Source organism: Homalodisca vitripennis, chromosome 3 (genome assembly GCF_021130785.1).
Source record: "Homalodisca vitripennis isolate AUS2020 chromosome 3, UT_GWSS_2.1, whole genome shotgun sequence".
NCBI lineage: Eukaryota > Metazoa > Arthropoda > Insecta > Hemiptera > Cicadellidae > Homalodisca > Homalodisca vitripennis.
The window spans coordinates 151,371,526-151,394,330 of NC_060209.1; the positions used below are offsets into that span (position 1 = coordinate 151,371,526).

The 22,805-nt window shown below is 32.2% G+C and overlaps 1 protein-coding gene across 1 annotated transcript; it reads left to right on the forward strand.

Annotated features, from left to right (window-relative positions):
* Positions 1-3,214: 3,214 nt before the first annotated feature.
* LOC124357650 (MIT domain-containing protein 1-like) lies at positions 3,215-22,090 on the forward strand. Its single transcript, XM_046809626.1, has 5 exons — positions 3,215-3,476; positions 11,810-11,936; positions 13,129-13,367; positions 20,547-20,740; positions 21,676-22,090. The coding sequence occupies exons 2-5, from the start codon at positions 11,816-11,818 to the stop codon at positions 21,836-21,838; spliced, it is 717 nt and encodes a 238-aa protein (XP_046665582.1). The 5' UTR covers positions 3,215-3,476; positions 11,810-11,815; the 3' UTR covers positions 21,839-22,090.
* Positions 22,091-22,805: the final 715 nt, after the last annotated feature.

The following is a 22,805-nucleotide window of genomic DNA, read 5'->3' on the forward strand; positions in this document are numbered from 1 at the left end:
CCCGAATTTAAAAGAGGCTCGTGAAGCCATTGTTTTTTTTGACGTGACGTCTTAAATTTAAATTAGGTTGCGGCTCGGAGTCACTCATGAAAAAGTGTAACGCCCGGTAACGTTACGATGCCCGTCCAGTGGGTCCGCCGCACGGGATAAAGCAGATAACTGTGGGTCCGCTGCACGGGATAAAGCAGATAACTATGTTTATTCGTGAAAATGTGGAGTGCTTAGATTCGTCATTTACAACAACTACAACAATAAAGGTAAATAATTGTACACTGATATTTCATTATCGTAAACTATGATTGATTGATTAATTGTTAGATTGACACAAAAGTTGAGAAACTGAGTTTATAGGTTATGTCATACTATTGACAAATGTTGATAGTGTTAAGTAAATTATTAGTTTAAATCACTCTGCAATCAATCGTAATTCAGTCGATTGAGAAGAAACAGCGCGTATTGCTAGTCAAACATTTAAAATAACAAATTATAACCTCTAACCTGTCATAACAGTGCGACCAAACAAACGAACTAAACCGACCAATCACCACGCGCGGAGTTAGAATTTAACTGTGTTTAGCAAGAATTTCAAATTCCAATTTTAGTAAATGTTTTATTCAACTTTACCATTTATAATAACAAATTTTAATTAATTTCAAATTATGTACAATGTTTTAGTAAACAAAATATATTTCTATAGTTAAAATTTGTGCAATTCTTATTTTCATTCAATTCCTTGTTCCTATTGTGCAATTTAATAATATTCATATCAATAAATATTCTACCGAGAAAAAGACGTTGTCACGTAAAATCTTCGCCCGTAAAACCGACTTTACAGGCAACCATAATTTTTTTTTCTTAGAAAGGGTGGTTTGAGTGAAAGTATGGTAAAATCTATAACTGAATTGGATTGCTCATTGGATATTATCAACGTCACATCACGTAAGCAGACTACTATTACTGACTTTTTCTGTAACAAACAGGGTGAAAACATCATCAATAATGATGCCATTGAAACACAAAATATAGATTAGGCCATTTAACCTTTAACAATTCGTAATTTTCAGTTTAGTAATACTGTACAGTACGAGTACTGTATTTTTTGCTATCTGTAGCGAAAGATTTTTTAAGTTTTGTTCAGGTCATGTTTGCTTTTCAACTTTCTTTTAATGTGTTTTCAAAGTACATAGCTACTGTATTACTGAAACAAAAAAAATAAAGTTTCATTATTCCAAATTAAATGCATATTTATTTCACTTACACAACACACTATTTAAATACAATATAGCATACGATTTCACAACGTTTTAACATGACCAACCCGATGGTTTGTGAACCTCGATGTAGCGAAATTGTACCTAACCTAATCTCTATATACCGAACGTCATTATAACAAAATACTCGATATAATATAACGAATTTTCTGTCCGGTCCCTTGAGGTTCGTTATATTGTGGTTTGACTGTATATATATTTAACTATCAGATCTGAATTTAGCCTTGAATTCAAAATTAGTAGAGGATTGTTTTAAATTTACTATATTCAAAGTGCTTTCAAGGCTGAATCCTTAGAATCGTGGGCTAAAATCCCCAAATAAAAATACGTATATATTAGCAAAATCCTGGGAATTCCTTGCATGATTTGTTTTTGTTTCTATTTCTCCTGCCTGTTTTCTACGGACAGTAAAAAAATATCTTTCAAAATTGTTTTCAATTGTCTCGGAAAAAAAACATTTAAATATATAGTTAACGTCATCAATGAGTCCCAACACTCCAGTCCATTTGTGATAAACTATTTTTTAAATTGATTTTATGTTTTATTCAGAAAATAGTCTCTCTCAAATATATGTTTCAGGTAATTTAACATGACATTTTACCGTAATTAATTGGGAATCATGATCAGAAATTGTATATAAAAAAGAACTTCATGATACTATTTCAGAACTTGAATAGGTTACAACATTGTCAAGAAGTGATTTATTACTCTGATAGCATTTACCTGAACTAATTCATTAAGATTAGTCTTGCTTCTTGATTTTAGCTTGGTAGGTAAATTGGTTTGTTTTTCGTTGTACAAGTAGTGTCTGTTGATTTCTAGCTGCGTATGCCGTTTTTTTAATAAATGTGTGATCTGTCTCTTTCTGTAACAATGCTGAAAACTAAAGGGATATTGGACTTGGTGGTGTTTCTGTTCTGGCTTGTTCCCATCACTTTTTATAAATAAGTTCGATTTAATAACATCGTCCTTTCAGGAAACCAATCTTACCTCTTAGAACGTACCTTTATTATGGCCCAAACCGTGTGCACGCTTTAGGTATGAGTTCTTATAGTACAGAGAGATGTGCGTCTTAACAATACGAATGCACGGTATGTGGTATCGGAAAAAATATGTCATTTATGCGGTACTGAACGAACACTTGTGTCTTAGAGTAGGTATATAAAAGAAAGCATAATAGAGTGAAAAGTCAATATTAGAAGTCACTACAAAAATTTGATTTGAACGCTCTCTGCCGTTGTAGTATCCATCGTATCTCAACGGAAACTAGATACCCTAATTTTCTGTACCTTACACTTGGAGCAAATTTAATAATATCATATTGATTGTTATTGTTTATGTATATAGCTAATATTTTGTATTAATACTGTGGTACATTCCTTCAGCAACTCAAAAACAAGATACCTCAGAGCTAGTGCTCCTTGCATTGTAGTACCCAACCAGCGCACATAGCTGAAGAAGTATGTATGAATGGTGTTGAGGAATCAATAGGTCATAATATATTCAATCAATTTATTGGATTTGAAGAACGTACAAATATGTTTGAAAATTTGTAAAAAGAATATTTGCAACTCCACCACATTTACCAATACTTCTTCATGTGGATCATTATCATCTATCTCTGGGAGCACTTGAAATTTTTAACAGATGCAAAAATACAGATTTACATATATGTGTATATGGACGGAAAAGAATATTTTTCTTTGCAAATTATGTGTGGAATTAAAGTTAAAATGGAAAGATAAGAATTATTACCTGGTATTAATTAAATTTATAATACAAAATACGTATAGTTTCATGATATAAATACCATACCCAAAATGAAAAAGCAGCCTTAGTACAGTCACTGTATGCTATTTTACTGAGCCTGCCTACGTCGTGCCTGCCAATTCACTCTGTACTCAGCTGTCTATATTTTTCACTTTCAGTCAGTTTCGGAATTGACGAGTAAGTTGTCAATCTCTAAGTTGTTTGGCTTTACTTTTAGGTTATGATTTGTAAGTTAGATGCGTAGATGTCGATCTGCTAGTGATTTATACATTGTTATTAATTTAAAATTTAAATGAATATAATTACATTTTATATTTACATCAGTTTGTGCTTCAAGCACATAAGAAAGGTGGAGTAACGTTAATTGTAAAACAGTATTATATGTTATTGATGACTACCTCTACTTTATAGCCTGTAACTGTCATTCAATCTGCGGTAAGAATTTAATTTACTTCCTAACTGTAGGAATACGTTAAACTTAACCCTCTACTGGCAGGTTAATTTTTAATTTGGTTGCTATTTACTTAAGCTCCTTCACATTATTTGTTGTTTTTCAAAAGAAAAAAGTTGAAAATACAAAAAACAAGTTTTGGGAACCTTGAAATGGTAGACTTTATGAGTGCCACAGCGTTTTGCTATATGGTATGCATAAAATGCCGAGCGAAAATGCCTGGTTCTGCAAGGGTTTGGTTAAAAATTCATAACAAATTTATTTATTGGTATAATGTCTTGGATTTTTGATTTTGTTTAGATAAATATTTTCTTTATACATATAATACATTGATCACTTATTTAACGTTTTTATACAAATAAAAAAATCATTAACAAAAACTTTATGAGCAATAACATTTAGTTTTTTATTTTGACACAACTTAGTATTATTGAAATATTTTATTTTTTCACTTTTAGTTATTCTATCTTATACTCCATTTAATTCTTTACAAAAAGACATATAAACATTTTTTATACTTATAAATAAAGTTTGGAAAATAAATATAAAAATATGAACCACTACAAAACTAGACATTTTCTAACTTAACCTAACACTCTGTGTATTGTCTACACTGATAATGCTTTAAAAATCTAATGCCTGCAATACTAGGTCATCATTGTCAGCAATGTTTTTTACGACTCATTGTTTATAAATATCACTGAACAAAAATAAAAACGATACAAACGTATTTAGTAAAGTACTAGATGCTTACGATCGCCGTAACTCGCGGCCGTCATTGTTCTACTTACACACAGACTAGAACAACATACACAAACGAAATAATTTGAAGATACTAACACTACAAACCCATTTACACTTAAAAACTTTCAATATCATTTGTAAAATAAACAGCAGCGCAAACAAAACACATGACGGCTCGTCCGCGTAGCGGCCAATTCTAAACGCGACTGACGCGCTCACTTTACAACCGCCGTAAAAATCAGAATCTAACCGAAATACAACAAAATCTTCATCAAAAGTTATGTTGAAGCCTTTGGAATGCGTATGTAATAGTCATAGAGCCAATTTAGATAAATACTATATAAAATATAAGCGTTACTGCAGAAGTCGCTAACAGCGATTCTGGCATTTCTTGCATATAATGCGGGATCGCTGATAGCGATGCTCCGGCACTCAAAGGGTTAATAAATAGACTTGCCATACGTCCCGGTTTTACAAGCTTGTCCCGGTGTTCCGCCCGGTTGCCTGCTTGTCCCGGTCACGTCAGAGGACCCGAATGTTTAAAACAATTGAGCTAGGCCTAGTTGTAGTTTAGTCTAGAGGTTCACAACTACACAACACTCTATCGGTTCAGCGTGGTCCCGAAATAAGAGAGTTTTCAGTTCAGTTGAGAGAGTTTTCTCCATGATGAACATTGCCTGGAGTGATGATCGAGGATTAATGCACGAATCCACAGTTCGAAATTTAATGTTATGCAAAGTTAACTTTGCAGTTAGCTGCACTGAATTTATGAAAAAATAAAAAGCAAAAAAGACTTATTTAGAAAGATATGCTCTAGTGAAAAATACGAATGGTATAAAAAATAAGCCTTGCTTTTACATTTTATAGCTGTCAATGTGTTTAAGGTATAGCCTGAAGTAAGCTTGTATTGTTTAATGGTTTACATTTATTTAATGAAAGCCGTGTAAAAATATAACCCAAACTGTATTTTTATTGTTATAAGATATAATCATTTTTATACTATTTAGAAATTAAATTAAATTCATACAATTATACACAAAGTTTTTTGGTTTTTATTGTTAATTTGACTTCATATTTATCCCCCCCCCCACGCATTTCGAACAGAGGCGTCCCGGTTGGCCGGTGAAAAATTATGGCAAGCCTATTAATAAACAGCCTGGCGTACACTATTATTTGGTTATTTTTTATTGAACGTGTATATCAAATTAATAATTCGATATTTCAATTTATTTAACTTAAAATATGACTCAACTTATTAATAAATTATAATAGTGTAAAATATAGGCAACAAGAAGTAACCAATTTTTTGAGAATTTAAAAAAGGCGATTAATATGAGATTGAATGTTCTTCGGGAGTGGTCATAGAGGTTGAGTGGATTACCAACAGACTATCTAGCAGACCATTTTTGTGATATGTACCGCAGGGAAGTGCGCCTGTCTGGGGAGAATCCTCTCCTCCATTCCATAAAAGCGGTTGCTTACTTATGGAGAGCTGTTATAGGTATAAATTTCTTAAGCGTCCTTTTTACTTTTAACAAAGACTGTTTTCTGTTAGTTTGGAATAACTAAGTAGATGACAATTTAGAACACATAAAGAAAAAGAAATAAAACAATAAACAACCAGTTTCACACAACAGTCGGTATTTATTTACAATAGTGTGACTATGGAAAATGGACTTTTTTTTCATGGGTTGGGCATTTATAGCCAAGTATTATTATCACAGGTGCATATAAACTGGGGGGAAAGTATATTATTGTATTATATTGATGCCTTTCGGGCATTATTGCGTTAAGGAGCAGGGGCATCACGTGATCTGGGATTCGACTTTTGCAAGCTCGAGTTAATTTTTTTTCTAAAAGAGCAAGCAGTGCGCAGCGGGCAGGCATCGTTGACAGGATTAACGTGCTAGTCAGCATCATTTCAGTAACTTATCACTTACCTTAATGAACATCCAACACAAAGGTGCGCCATTACCACTACTGAACTAGGAGGTTAAGAATAGACACAGAGTTTTCAGAGGATTTCAAAAAATCGTAACTCCTTTGATTTTCGTTGCTGACGAATTTTTTCTTCACTATTGTTTTCAGGAAAAATTCTAGTTTTCAGGGAAAAAAATGAACATACCTTTCCATGGTCACGTTATTGTAAATTGATACCCAACAGTCACTTGTTTCATTCAATTTATGAATGATCAATAAAGAAAAAGTTATACCCTGAGTAAGATTTTATCCAGGGTACTTGAGTTTATTGATTATTTAACAGTGACTCAATCTTGAATTTAGTGAGAGGTCTTGATTGTATTTTACACTGTGAAAAAGTTTTAAGTAGTATTTAAACACCCAGGGACCAATATTACCTATTGTTTTACAAATAAATCTATTTGGCATATTCCAATAAAAAGTTTAGAAGATGAGATTTGTTCCCCTTTGCTTATTGTGAATTCAACAATTACATGAGCCTCTAACTTAAGTTTCTGGTGGAAATTACCAGTATCTTATCACACTGCTGTGTATTTGTGAGATCTTGTACTTCAGCAGTGGACACTAAGTGGTCAGTTTTAGCAGTAAAGTTTACTTTTGCTTTCTCTAGAGAGGTGCTTCGTCTTAGGAGTTGTAATCCAATGTCTTAGAAATACTTGGAAATATCTCTTCTAGAGTCTAGTGCTTCTAAAGCATTGACGGGGGACTGCAGAACGTGATAACGAGCGAGCATACATGACATTACCTTATCATATATTAGTTAATTAGACATATACTTCAGTCAAATCCAAAGACAACCGTGAGGTTTTATTAAAAGTTATATGTTTCGGATATCTCTCCATCATCAGACTAAAGTATAAACTTAGATCCGCCGAATGGCTTCATTTTTGTAGTTAAAATTGCATAACATAACAAACAAACACCCATTTCACTAAGTCCCATTAAATGTTTATAATCCTACATATGCACGGTACAACAGCAAACTGCAACATGATTTGATAGGTGCAATAGGTTTATGTAATCTCCACCTCTGCACTGCACACGGCGTAATCAAAGGAACATTACCAATGAATTTAAATTATTTGTTACCTGATATTTATATGATAGGAGGTATGTTCAAAAGTCTTAATTGAAATTAAAAATCGTCCACTACATTTGAAGGGATTTCAAAAATGTTAATATAGTAACAATATAGTAACAGTTTACAGCATTGACATCATCTTTTGTACAGATAATGTCAGTACGTGTAACATTTTTTTTGTCATTTTCGCGCTTCACAGTGGCGCCAACTCCATCATATGTCTTTTGCTGTGGTTGGCCTCAATAAAGTTCCATGTCATATTTTCAAGATTGGGTAGAATGTTGGAATAAAGGTTTAAATTTTAAACACAATTATTGAATCTGAACAGCCCATCTGAAAATATATTAATTGTAGTGGTGTTAGGATAAAGTATCAATAAGTTTTCTGAATCAGGATGCATGTGTGTCAGTAAGAGCTTGGTGATTAAGTGAGTCCGAAACAGAAGCAAAGCATTGTTAAGAAGTTTACCATCTTCTGAAGCATACCACTCCTCTGTTCAAATAAACTTCTTTCTTTGAGGCTCCAAATTTACTGCCTGATTTGCAGTTTCAAGTTTTGCAATATAGTTTTCCGAGAAGCGTATGTTCAAAGCCGACTTTTCTTCTTTCAGATGTTTAGTTTTCCTTCTTCAATTCGGAAGCTTGATGTTTTTTGTAGTAAACATGCATTTAAAAAAGTTTTTAAATTTCTTTATTTATTCGCTTTTCAAATTGGCCTCTTTGTTCTTTTTTGCATTTAATTTTTTTCTAAATTAACATTTTCTTCTTTTTCACAATATTTTTCTTTCTTAACTTTTTTTAAGTTATAGTATTTAATAGCAAGATTTTCTTGTGCTACTTACATTTATACAAATGCAATAAATATATGTTAATAATTGTACAATTAACATTTATTTATTATATATTATTCATGTAATGTTCCTTTCATAACAAGGTAGAATTATGCCACAAAACAAGTCATGTAAAACAGGCTTCACTTATGTGCATGCAAAAATTTCAAGTCTGTAGCTTATTTCAATCTTGAAATGCCCTGGAGACATTGTATAAAAATAAATTTTTAAATCCTCTTGGCATACTAAAGAATTGTGCTAGTCTACTGAGTGATAAGGCTCAGCAAAATGTGAAGAGTGGACATGCCTCCACTCGTCATGTCACTCATTGTTGTGTATGTAGAAATGGGGTTCATGTCAAATTTAAAGTCTACAAATGATACTTTCTCGAGATAACTTGTAGATAGTTGGTCTATATGTGTTACTGTCACATGTTAAAATATCATATGGTGTATTCAGCTTGTTTACAAATTTATTTATTCTGCTATTTTCACGTTGCCATCAGGTGTACCTAAAAACCAGAATAAAAAGTTTGCTAGCGCTCACTCAAATCCCATGGAGTAACATACACCATCATCAACCTCGGGCTTGTCTGTGAAGGTTCATGTCAAATTTAAAGTCTACAAATGATACTTTCTCGAGATAACTTGTAGATAGTTGGTCTATATGTGTTACTGTCACATGTTAAAATATCATATGGTGTATTCAGCTTGTTTACAAATTTATTTATTCTGCTATTTTCACGTTGCCATCAGGTGTACCTAAAAACCAGAATAAAAAGTTTGCTAGCGCTCACTCAAATCCCATGGAGTAACATACACCATCATCAACCTCGGGCTTGTCTGTGAAGGTTCATGTCAAATTTAAAGTCTACAAATGATACTTTCTCGAGATAACTTGTAGATAGTTGGTCTATATGTGTTACTGTCACATGTTAAAATATCATATGGTGTATTCAGCTTGTTTACAAATTTATTTATTCTGCTATTTTCACGTTGCCATCAGGTGTACCTAAAAACCAGAATAAAAAGTTTGCTAGCGCTCACTCAAATCCCATGGAGTAACATACACCATCATCAACCTCGGGCTTGTCTGTGAAGGTTCATGTCAAATTTAAAGTCTACAAATGATACTTTCTCGAGATAACTTGTAGATAGTTGGTCTATATGTGTTACTGTCACATGTTAAAATATCATATGGTGTATTCAGCTTGTTTACAAATTTATTTATTCTGCTATTTTCACGTTGCCATCAGGTGTACCTAAAAACCAGAATAAAAAGTTTGCTAGCGCTCACTCAAATCCCATGGAGTAACATACACCATCATCAACCTCGGGCTTGTCTGTGAAGGTTCATGTCAAATTTAAAGTCTACAAATGATACTTTCTCGAGATAACTTGTAGATAGTTGGTCTATATGTGTTACTGTCACATGTTAAAATATCATATGGTGTATTCAGCTTGTTTACAAATTTATTTATTCTGCTATTTTCACGTTGCCATCAGGTGTACCTAAAAACCAGAATAAAAAGTTTGCTAGCGCTCACTCAAATCCCATGGAGTAACATACACCATCATCAACCTCGGGCTTGTCTGTGAAGGTTCATGTCAAATTTAAAGTCTACAAATGATACTTTCTCGAGATAACTTGTAGATAGTTGGTCTATATGTGTTACTGTCACATGTTAAAATATCATATGGTGTATTCAGCTTGTTTACAAATTTATTTATTCTGCTATTTTCACGTTGCCATCAGGTGTACCTAAAAACCAGAATAAAAAGTTTGCTAGCGCTCACTCAAATCCCATGGAGTAACATACACCATCATCAACCTCGGGCTTGTCTGTGAAGGTTCATGTCAAATTTAAAGTCTACAAATGATACTTTCTCGAGATAACTTGTAGATAGTTGGTCTATATGTGTTACTGTCACATGTTAAAATATCATATGGTGTATTCAGCTTGTTTACAAATTTATTTATTCTGCTATTTTCACGTTGCCATCAGGTGTACCTAAAAACCAGAATAAAAAGTTTGCTAGCGCTCACTCAAATCCCATGGAGTAACATACACCATCATCAACCTCGGGCTTGTCTGTGAAGGTTCATGTCAAATTTAAAGTCTACAAATGATACTTTCTCGAGATAACTTGTAGATAGTTGGTCTATATGTGTTACTGTCACATGTTAAAATATCATATGGTGTATTCAGCTTGTTTACAAATTTATTTATTCTGCTATTTTCACGTTGCCATCAGGTGTACCTAAAAACCAGAATAAAAAGTTTGCTAGCGCTCACTCAAATCCCATGGAGTAACATACACCATCATCAACCTCGGGCTTGTCTGTGAAGGTTCATGTCAAATTTAAAGTCTACAAATGATACTTTCTCGAGATAACTTGTAGATAGTTGGTCTATATGTGTTACTGTCACATGTTAAAATATCATATGGTGTATTCAGCTTGTTTACAAATTTATTTATTCTGCTATTTTCACGTTGCCATCAGGTGTACCTAAAAACCAGAATAAAAAGTTTGCTAGCGCTCACTCAAATCCCATGGAGTAACATACACCATCATCAACCTCGGGCTTGTCTGTGAAGGTTCATGTCAAATTTAAAGTCTACAAATGATACTTTCTCGAGATAACTTGTAGATAGTTGGTCTATATGTGTTACTGTCACATGTTAAAATATCATATGGTGTATTCAGCTTGTTTACAAATTTATTTATTCTGCTATTTTCACGTTGCCATCAGGTGTACCTAAAAACCAGAATAAAAAGTTTGCTAGCGCTCACTCAAATCCCATGGAGTAACATACACCATCATCAACCTCGGGCTTGTCTGTGAAGGTTCATGTCAAATTTAAAGTCTACAAATGATACTTTCTCGAGATAACTTGTAGATAGTTGGTCTATATGTGTTACTGTCACATGTTAAAATATCATATGGTGTATTCAGCTTGTTTACAAATTTATTTATTCTGCTATTTTCACGTTGCCATCAGATGTACCTAAAAACCAGAATAAAAAGTTTGCTAGCGCTCACTCAAATCCCATGGAGTAACATACACCATCATCAACCTCGGGCTTGTCTGTGAAGGTTCATGTCAAATTTAAAGTCTACAAATGATACTTTCTCGAGATAACTTGTAGATAGTTGGTCTATATGTGTTACTGTCACATGTTAAAATATCATATGGTGTATTCAGCTTGTTTACAAATTTATTTATTCTGCTATTTTCACGTTGCCATCAGGTGTACCTAAAAACCAGAATAAAAAGTTTGCTAGCGCTCACTCAAATCCCATGGAGTAACATACACCATCATCAACCTCGGGCTTGTCTGTGAAGGTTCATGCAAAATTTCAAGTCTATAGGTCAGTTTGTTCTCGAGTTATTGTGTGGACACACCAACAGGCAGAAATTAAAATTTTCCAACCCGTCAATTGATGAGCTTTGTTAATGCTTAGCCAATGAATGGATATGTTTTCAAATGAAAACGAACAATTTTTACTGGACTTAATATTTTTTTGTAACATGGCAAATTTTATAATTATCTTTTATATAGTGATAAGTGATATTAATATCATATTCAAGCATTTAAAATCAAAATGTTTAAAAAATATTATACCAACCAATGTACATTGTGGAATTTAATAAAATTCTGCTACTTTTTACTTTCAGAGAAACATGGAGACAGCTGCTTTGAGTTTATTGAAGCGGGCTGTGGAAATGGATGAGAAGAAAAGATACACCGAAGCCTTAGTTTGTTACCAAGAAGGCATCCAAATGCTATTAAACTGCATGAGAAGTAATTCCTGATTTCTTATCAATATAAGTAACTATACTTATCTATAATTACAGTAGCCTTGCATTCTGTTGGACTGACTTTGAAATTGGTCTAGTGGACTTTGTATTAGAGAATGATAAGAGTTTCAGGACCTGTAAAAGTTTTATAAGGACATTTTTTAGAGAGTGTTGACTGTTTGGATAAGATTGTTCGAAAGCAAATTAGAATAAATTAATTGAAATGGTTATTTTTGCATACAAAACCAAAACTGCTTGAGATAAAACCAAAGTTTAAATACAAAAACATGTTGTATTTTTACTACTTTTAATTTTGGTTTAATGCAAATTATATGGTTGTATTAAAATGTTGTAGTTATAAACATTTTTTAATATAAATAATTTTTAAATTTCAAAATTTTTTCGGCACTGAACTTTTAGTTTTTTTTGGAAGGGTAGGTTTTTAACTATTTTGGGTAACGTTTGGTGTTTCATAAGTGGTTCAATGAAGTAACAATAAAAAAATTGTTAAAACTGGGTTTTTAGATTTTATAACACCCTGTACATTTACAGCAAGATAAATTGAAAACATTTTGTTTTAATGATCTGTGTCAAGAGACCTGTAAAATGAGGTACCAAACCTTTGTTACATTTTAAAACTTCCCCAAAACACACCCCCAACATACAAAAATATCCCTTACTGATTTCGGGGGGAGGGGGGCGTCATAATAATTTTATCGAATTTCTTGGTCAAAAAATAATGGGGGGTTACAGTTAAACAAAGTTTCTATTTCACTTGTTATACCTCTACAATTAGTGGCACAGATGGTCTGGTTCACCCTGTACCAATCAAGTTATGTATTGTAATATATTTATTTAATGTTCACATAAAAATTACTTGTGTTTCATTTCAATTTGAATAAATTATACCTAAACTGTATAAAGAATTTTATACAGTTTAGGTATTTGGATTTGCATAATCATACTGACATTTTAAAAAAGTTTCAAGATAAAAATTTATTAAAAATGGAAAATGTTTTATTTGATAGTAAAAGTATGTACGCTGCATACATTTACAAGAAACAATGGTTTTTTGTTCTTGAAATGTATTTTCTTTTTGTCACATGTTTAATCCAAGTTAATACATTGCAATATAACAAAATGAAAAAGTGAATATTAAATTTTTATACACATTTTAAATGAAAGTTTGTTGTAAGGTTTCAGTGATACTGTGAAGAGACAACACTTCAGAGAGAAGATAGAAATGTACATGGGACGAGCAGAGCTTCTCAAGCGACAAATAGAAGATGAGAAGTCTCGAGGTGTCTATCATGAACAGATTCTGATAGAGCATAATTCAACCGGACACAGCTATCTATCAGTGTTTGGCAGATTCCTTGATTCTGAAGTGAAAGAAGTTGTCATAGAAGACCCTTATATTCGTTATTTTCATCAGGTAATTGTCATTTTTGGTCTCTTATAATGGAGGAATCGAGAAACAAGATATTTCTTACAACGTAACATTCACAATTATACGACTATAATCAATGTCGTGTGAACAGTTTGCTTGTCAATGTATACAATGTCAATGACAGTCTTATGTATTCAAATAGTCAGTATTGTAGCAGCAATGCAAGTCCAAATATCTGTCTAACTATTACTATATTTCTAAAGTCATAATTATATGTAAAATTCATTTATTTTTTGAATTGTAATAAGTTTTGTTTGACAACAAACATGGCCAGTTAGTTAAAATAAGTGCTAATTAAAATTGCATGACATGTCATAATTCATAAAAAATAACTAAATTATAATTTAACAGTTATTAACCCGCCACTACTCGCGCGTGTCAGACGAACACTGTTACTCGCGCGTTAGATTTTATCTAACATAAGAACTTGTTTAAAAAAAAAACACCCATTTTGTTACAAAATGAACTTATTATTGAACATGTTTCACAGCAATATAAATGTATAAAAAGAAAAGAACATATTAACTTATTTTAATGATAAAATATTAGTTAAAAATGTAAAATAAAAATATTTTTTGTATTACGTTAAACAATACTTTAAAAACGTAATTATCTTTACGTAAATATTAAGTAGTTTTAAGAAGTATTAAGGAAGTAGTTTTTAAAAGTCTTAGAAATAAAATATACTTTGATTTCAATAATAATAAAAATAAAACTTTCTGTTGTAAATATAATCAGGTCCTTTCTAATCAGAGTCTGCTTCTACATTCTCGCACTCTAGGCAGCTAAGTACAGTCTTCGCCGTGTGTTCTTTACATATTGGTTTCTCACAGGCATTGCACTGATGTTGTGTGAATCTGTTTTTTCGAAGAGGGCAGAAAGCACATCGTGGCTTTTGTCCTTCTTGACGAGGTGCAGGCTCAGGTGGAGGAAGTTGAGCAACACGTCTTATTTTCTGACGAAGTTCGCAAGAAAGGTTTGGTACTATTGCTCTTCTGACTAGATGCGGTTTAATCAGTTGTGTTGCAAGTTCTGTAAGGAAGTTTCTTCTTACCATGGACACTTGAGTGTTGCTGTTGAGGATGATCTGTGCGTTTATTCCACCAATGTTCAACATCGAACAAAACAATGTCAGAGGCCACCGATGACTGATTCTGGATACGCTGTACTCACTCTTCATCCTGTCCACAACGTCAACTCCTCCTTTCGTTAGGTTGTAAAAGGATATCACCTCTGGTTTATAGAGGTCTCCAGAACTTTCGTCGATACTATCATCTTTGTGCATTGTAGAGATCATGAGCACATTTTTGTTCTTCTTAGGCACATACGAAGCAAGAAGACACCTGTTAGGGGATTTGCCATAAAAAAATAAAGAGCTGTTTACTGGACGATCCTTGATGAAAGTGGCTTGAGGTGGCAACTGAGGCTTGTTTTTACGGATGGTACCAACTACCGTCAGTCTATGGTTCGCAAAAAGATCATTTGCAAGAGGGATTCCGGTGAAATAGTTGTCCATTGTGATGTTTCGGCCAGAATTACTTATAGGTGCAATTAGTCGCTTCACAACACTAGCTGCATCGTTATCTACATAAAATGGCCCCGGAGGTTGTTTGGCAGCATACACTTCCAAATTGTATGTGTAAAAGGTACGGGAATCTACCAGAGCATAAATCTTAATCCCGTACTTTGCTGGTTTGTTCGGTATGTACTGGCGAAACTTACAATGCCCTCGAAATCCATCTAACATCTCGTCTAAGGTTGCATATTCACTTATTGTATAGGAACCTTGACACTTTTCTACAAATTTGACAAATAGGTCACGAATTGGGGCAAGATTATCGTATCTTTGTCGCTCATCTCGGGTGTTCATGTCATCAAATCTAAGAGCTTGAAGTAACGTTTGGAACCGTCTCTTAGACATCGTTGCCACAAAAATATCAGGAGCAGTTCCATCAGTACGCCACAATTCTTCAACATGTAAGTGACCAGCTTTTTTAACACCCATTAGGTACAACATACCTATTACAGCTAATAGCTCAGTGGCGTCAGTTTGAGGACAATCTCTTTGTCCTCTTGTGTACGAATCACACATCAAAAGTAACCTTTGATTTGTATGACGGACTATATCTTCAATTACGTCATCGGGGAAAAAAAGTCTCCAACTATCTAAAACTGATTTACTGTTTTTGACTAAACCTTTGGTACCAGGCAATTTCGTTACTACGTTTTGTCTAATAGTTCTTGTAGTTGCAGAGGTTGGCTTGTGATTGTGCCAAGATGTAATGCCATCTTTTCCAACAGTATGGCCAACAGTGAAATTTTGATGTTGATTTATTTGTGGAGCAGGTTGAGGCTCGGTTGGTTCTTGATGGCCTAAGTCAACATTATCTATATCCATAGATTCTATACATTCCTCATCACCCGTTTGTTCAGAAGCAGTGTCGTGATTGCTGTGTTCACTTTCTGCATCAGACACAGAAACGTTTCCATGTGGATCTCCATCAACAACTTCATTCTCGTCTTCCTCTTCATTCAACCATGATAGTATACGAAACTCACTATTTGGAAGATCCATTACGCCTCCGCCTAAGCATAATAACACAAAAAGAATCAGATTTACAGTATTAGTGTCCAAACAAAACTAAAAAAAGACACTCACATGGTTACTCGCGCCCTTAGAATTTTACTAACATAAAGAGTTACACAATTACTCGCGCGTTAGATTCCTATTAACGCTATGTGCGCGGCGCTCTCTTATCCCCTCCACTGCACCATGACGCCACTTAAGAGATGGAAAACTTCAAAAAATGGCAGCAGAATACTTAAGGGAGGCAATAAAGAAGCGGCGGCACTGTTAAAAATTTTTTGCAACTTTTATGTAAAAATTGGCAAAAATGTTAGATAATTTCTAACACAGGAGTAATTGCGGGTTAAAAGTAAATAACATCAACAAAATAAAATACAATAATAACAACCAGAATCAGTAAACAACCTTAAAAACACAAAAAAAAAAACATTAATTAGCCCTTTCCATCCAAGAAATGTTTAAAATTTGTTAAAAAAATCCAATATATTTGTACTAATGACATACCCAAAAATCCCAGGCTCTTTAAGTCAATTCGAGCGTTTTACTCTAAAATTCATAAAAAAATTATTTATGAAGCAAATTTATTAGTTTGATTTTTATTAGCTTTCTTAATAGATTATATATACTATGAAATAAAATATAAAAGGACATGTAAAAGGACTTTTTTTATAATATGTACTTACCAAAAAATATTTTGAGGATTATTTTACTTTGATGCATGTGGATTGGCATACAAAAATTATTTGATCAAAATTGATAACACTTGATAAAACAACATTTAACAATCTTTAAAAAATTTATCCTTCACACTGATATGTTGAGAAAAAAAACATTTTGGCTTAAAAAAAACACTCGTAGTTCGGGTTTTTTCACCAGTTATAAAAACAATATGGCCTATCTATCATGTTCCACTTCCACATAACATATCCTTCTAACCAAATATATTGAATGTTAACAGGCAAACAAACTATTTCATATTTTTAACTTTAAAAAACTCCTAATCATAAGATAAAAACTAAAAATTACCATCTGAGTAAATATAACACTTTTTTTATTTATAAGCATCTGTAAAAAGGATAACATTTAGTTTGCAGGCCTTTTTTGCATTTAACACACATAAAAGTAGACTTTTTTTCTTTTCCCTTCACTTTCCCTGTACTTTCTGCACTGCAAACACAGCAATTTTTTTCTGTATGTAAGTATAGATAACCTAGTTTGAACATTAACCACAAACTGAGCTTCAACATACTAGAACTAACTTGAGCAAACAAGAAATTTAGCTTGTTTATTTCTGCATCTAGACATATAGAAAAAGTTTTTACAAACATTAAATTTAAGTTTTTATGTAGGTATGAACAAAAAATTATGCTGTTTTGTGGTGTTTTCAACCAAACTGCAATGTTGAACATTCATAACCAGGAAAACTTGTAATCCTTAAGACCTTAGTTTTATGCAATATATGTACAAGTTTACTTATTTAAAGTATATAATTTCAGAATTTTTAAATTATATGGGTAAAAGTTTAAAATAACCATCTTAACTTTTATTCTTAACCAGGTTCGGTTAAAAAAGACGGCATTTGCCACGTTATTGACCTTACAGTCATTATATTTATTTTAAAGGTAATTAATTTGTGTAAACACAATTTAAATCTATAGTATTTAAGGGGACTTGGACAAAAAAAAAATATTTTTAACATATATATTTTTTTTTTTTTTTTTTTATTGTAGTTTGACATTTTCGGAATACAATGATATTAATATTATCACTCACAAAAATTTCTAAATGCTTCAAATAAATTTTTGAAGTTGCCTCTGCAACGCCATTGACGGCTGTATCCAGTGTTGAGCTTTCTTATAGTGCTGATTTTACTGATTTATTATTTACTTACTCTTAGGTTTTGTTTCTCTATGAACTTAGCAGTTTTGACAGATGTCTGCTTGTTTTGTTATTGTAAATTGTTTGTAACCTAGCAACTTTGTTGTTCTGACAATATTTTGTTATTATTGGAAGTTGACTCAGTGTTTATAGACTTTTATTTCAAAGTGATCTTTGATAATATAATGACTAGACCTAAAGGAATCTTTAAAAAACGTACCAATAAAGGTAATAGGTTTTATAAAAGGTTACCTTCAGTTTCACCAGATGAAAACTCAACAGTTAGGCCTCGGCCTACTACTCCAAAAGTTGTAGTGCCACCCAGTTCTTCTGAGAAGAAATTAGGTAGTAGTGATGACCAAGGAAAGTCTAGTGAAGAAAAGAAGGAGAGCTCTTGGAGAGGAAGAGGAGAATGATGAACATTATGTTCCTGGAGGGTTTTAGAGCTCAAGTATTGTGAAAAACATACTTTTTATCTAAATTTTTTGGTTTTTTTTTGCGTTTTCCCCGAAAATTTTGATTTTTCACACAAATGACCCATTTTCTCTGAAAGTACTAAAGATAACAAGCTGAAATTTTTACAGGATGTTTAGTACTTATTTATGATGCTACTGATCTACAAAGAAACAATTATAACAAGTATTGACTTATTAGGCCTCATTTTACTGAAAAATAGTCTTTATTTCAGGGTTATTTTGAACTCGCTAGATAAAAAAAATCACAACTTGGCCAAACAGAGTTATAAGTTCATAAAAATAGATCAGTAGCTTTGTATAGGACCACATAGTAAGTGATAAAAATATCAGGTTGGTATCTTTATTACTTTCTAAGATAATGGGACACAAATGTACCTAATTTAACATGGGTTTATATGGAGCGTTCAAGTCCCCTTAACACTACTTTATTAAACAGATTTTGTTCATTTACCATGGCTAACGACTGTTTGTTGGAATGTGCAAACTGTCAGACTGTCTAGGGCAGTGTTGCGACGATCGTTGCGTGGTCCATTGCGCCTTTAACTACAAGAGGAGGCTGCAATAAGTTAAATATTGTTTTAATATATTTCACCATTTCCCGTCAGCTTTTTTTATATGGGCTTCCAATGGCAGGTTTAACAATGAATAATTAATTTTCAAAATTGCAGTTAAAAACCGGAACCTTTTTTCATTCTTACAGACACAACACTTGGTTATTGTTTGTAAATAATTTGCTTTATATGTCTAAACACAGAAATAAACAAGCTAAATTTTGCTCTATTAGTTACTTTGTGGGTAACGTTAAAACTTGGGTATCTATACTTTTTGATTCCAGAGTAGGCAGGCCCAACCAGAAAGTTCATTGTTCAGCAGCGCAGCACGGTGCATATTATACATGCACAAAATTAAATGTGATGACAATGCCTGTATAGGATACTGAAGACAGTCAATACATGATACTGGGGTGTCCTATATATCTACAGTAAGATAATGTGGCTTGATTTGAATGATCTCTGTTACTTTAAATAATACTTTTACTAAATAATTGGAATATATAAAAGAGGCTTCTCTATTTGATTCCCAGTCATTCATATATGGTTTATAGTCACTGTATCAATCTTAAAGGCTAATTAATATAGATTAATAAATGTAAATGTAAATTTAATATTGATAATTTTATAAATTTTATCCCTACAACATTATTTTAATATTAAACAGCTTTTATATACTTTGTTTAAAGTGTGTTTTTGACAGTGCCAGAATTTTGGAGGAAACAGAATTTATCTGGACATTTGGCATTGCTTAGTGATACAAGAAATCAGTTACGCTATATTTCGAGATAGAACAATAATTATTTGGAACCAAAGGAAACATTACAGAGGTCACATAGGTTTGCAATGAACGGCCAACCAACCTCTGAAAACTGACCAGAGCCAATATTATATAGGGATCATCATTATGGCAGATACAATATGGCGGTAAATCAGGAAACAGGGTGGCCGTTTTTTTATTATTGGTTCATTCTAAATGAATTCTCAAAACCATCCTGTGATTCCACATTGATTTATTAGAAATCTATAATTAATTTATTATTGTATGTTTTGTTATTAGTTCATTTATCAGAATTAATTGATAACCGTAGCAGCCTAATTTCGATGCTTTTGTACATGTTTACATGAAGAATTATTAATTTGAACAAAATGTAAAATTTGTAAATGTGTAATCTGGTGGCTCAGATAATCAAATCTCATATATAATCGGACTTCTATTGTAAAGTTATAAATATTATTCTTTGTACAATTAGTAGTTTTACAGTTGAGAATTCAACTAGTTGTCATTTTGAAAGCAAATACGAATATGTTTTTCTATATTTATATCTTATTACAGAAAGACCATACATTTCAGCCAAATTTTACTCATTCTTAAAATTAAAATTTTTAAGTAAAAAGAATCATGCTTATCATGATTATATAGATGTTTTGGGATTTTAAAATGATATATCTATAATGACCTATGAACCAAGAATAATACTCGAAAAGACTTATAAAGTTTAGTTTGGGTATCCCATCCAGCACTACCCAAATATTTGTTAAAGCACTTATCCTTGTTAATTTTAACAAGGCAACCATCATAATAAACTTATAATTTTCTTACACACACGCAGAAGTTCCTATTTTACACTAGTAGTAATGATTGAAACTATGTCTGTAAACCTCTGTTTAGTGTCAGAACCTGCTGAGGTTGTGTGAGTTGTTGGTGAAGAGTTGTCCAAACCTGAGAACTATACAGCTGTTAACCTCACAAGACAACAGCTGTGATCAGTCTAAATCGCTTGAGAAGCTCCAATGTGAACTGTCTTCACGACAAGTTTCTCTTAAGATTCAATTTTCCACCACACTACACGACAGGCAGATCAGGTAATGACAGTGTACAAGGTTTTATGCACTTCATATATTTCTGCGTATACCGTACTTGATGCAAGTCACCAGGTTTTAATAGGTGTTAACAATAAATGATAATGCCTTAACTGGCGAAAACGCTTTTAATAATAATTTAAGTTGTGGAAGAAATAAAAATGTCCTTTATACTTCTGATGGATTTCATACAAATTCTTTCTATTTTGTAACTATTTCTCTGCCACTATTTCCAGTAAATTTGATCATAATATTATCATAAAATAAAAGATATGTTAACATACCTTTCAGTGTAACTATCACTCAAGTGGCCATTGTCTAAGTTTCATGGTGAGCACAGTGTTAAACATTAATGTTAACACAAGTAATATTTTAGCTTTGTTTTGGAGAGCCATTTTTCTTATTTTAAATCAAGATAAAGATGGCTCTCGATATTTAAATTTGAATTATGTTATCAATGTTTTGATACAACTTGTATGATAGTCATAATTAATACAAACCTTTTTACTCTATGCATTTTTTAACAACCAAGATTCTTGTCTGATGCTTTGCAAATCCTTGGTCCCAAGTCATCATGACATCATGAGAATGCTATAGTGTTCTACAATCAGGACTAAGAGAGCTGAGAAAGTTTCCTGAGTGGGGGGGGGGACAGTACATTTATGAAAGAATCATTAATTTCCTGCTCTTTGAGTTTATTTTATTAATTTTTATTTTAACCTGTTTTGTAATAGGATTCTGCATGATTATGATCGTAAATAAGAATGTTACTACTTCATATAGAGACCCATTTGTTTTTCACTACTTTTCAGTTTATAAATTTATAACCTGGTAATTAGAAGTACTGGTATTCCATATACCTTTAATAATTTAGATTTTTTTACAATAACAGTTTGGCTAATCTTGCATAGTGTTATCAAAGTCTTGTTTTGTTACAGATTAAGTAATGGGTGGATAATAAAGATTGGGAGAGGACTGGACTACTTCAAGCCACCAGAAAGCAAGTTTTCAATGGGATATTATGACCTTGACCTACGACCTTGTCATGAGACAACAGTAGACATCTTTCATGAAAAGGATGTTCGTATGACACATAGTTAATTAACAGACTCAAAAAATGGAGAGTGGATTTGTATGTGCTGTCATTTTAATGTATATATATTTCTCATTTTAATGTACATATTGTATTTATATTCAATAGTATTAGAAAAAAACTCAGAAATTTACCCAAAAATTTATCAAACGGTTGTGTAAAGTATGAGAAAACGGATATTAGTTTTAATTAGTCATAATGTAAGTACTGTACTATTCACATTTTGTATATTCAAAAATAAAAGTTGGAACTGTTTTGTACATTATTTTAAAACATTTTTCCAGTTGGCATATTAATCCTTATACAACCAACAAATTTTAGGGTGTGACATTGTTTTAATTAGTCATAAGCAAAACGTATTGAGAAAAGGAGTAGGCCTAAAATTTGTACTGTGTAACATTTCTTTTATTCAAGTAAATTTTAGGATATTTCAATGATTTTACAAACAGTTTATTAAGGATTAAATACTCCTCAACCTACATTTTATGTACTTTTATGTAAGTTTACATATTTATTTTTTTGAAAATTAGTTTTTTTCACATTGTTTCTGAAAAAAAATATCTACATGTCAAGGACCTATTATTAAACTTGTAATTGTAATATAATCTGTTACAAAACCAAACAAAGATTACAAGAATGTATAGAACTTTAACCAGAATATAAAGAAATTTGTACAACTAGTTCATGATCTACCTCACTCATAGTGATCTGTTAAAAATAGAACAATTACTATTTACACTATGAACATAAAGGAACATAACATTACAAAACAAACTTTACACAACAACATTACAAGGATTAATAGTCTTTTTTTTTAACTAAAAAATGCACAGAGACAACACAATTTGTATGAGCACACACAAAGTTTTTGCTAAAGTTCTGATAAAAGATATAGCATTCTAATGAGATTAAAGATACAATACAGTGTCTTTATCCATAATGATTTAATAAAAGACACATGCAGAATTCAAATAC

Coding starts and splice junctions, on each gene's coding strand:
- LOC124357650 (XM_046809626.1), top strand. CDS start 11,816: ATGGAGACAGCTGCTTTGAGTTTATTGAAGCGGGCTGTGGAAATGGAT. Junction 11,937..13,128: donor GCTATTAAACTGCATGAGAA/GTAATTCCTGAT, acceptor GTTTGTTGTAAG/GTTTCAGTGATACTGTGAAG. Junction 13,368..20,546: donor ATATTCGTTATTTTCATCAG/GTAATTGTCATT, acceptor ACCTCTGTTTAG/TGTCAGAACCTGCTGAGGTT.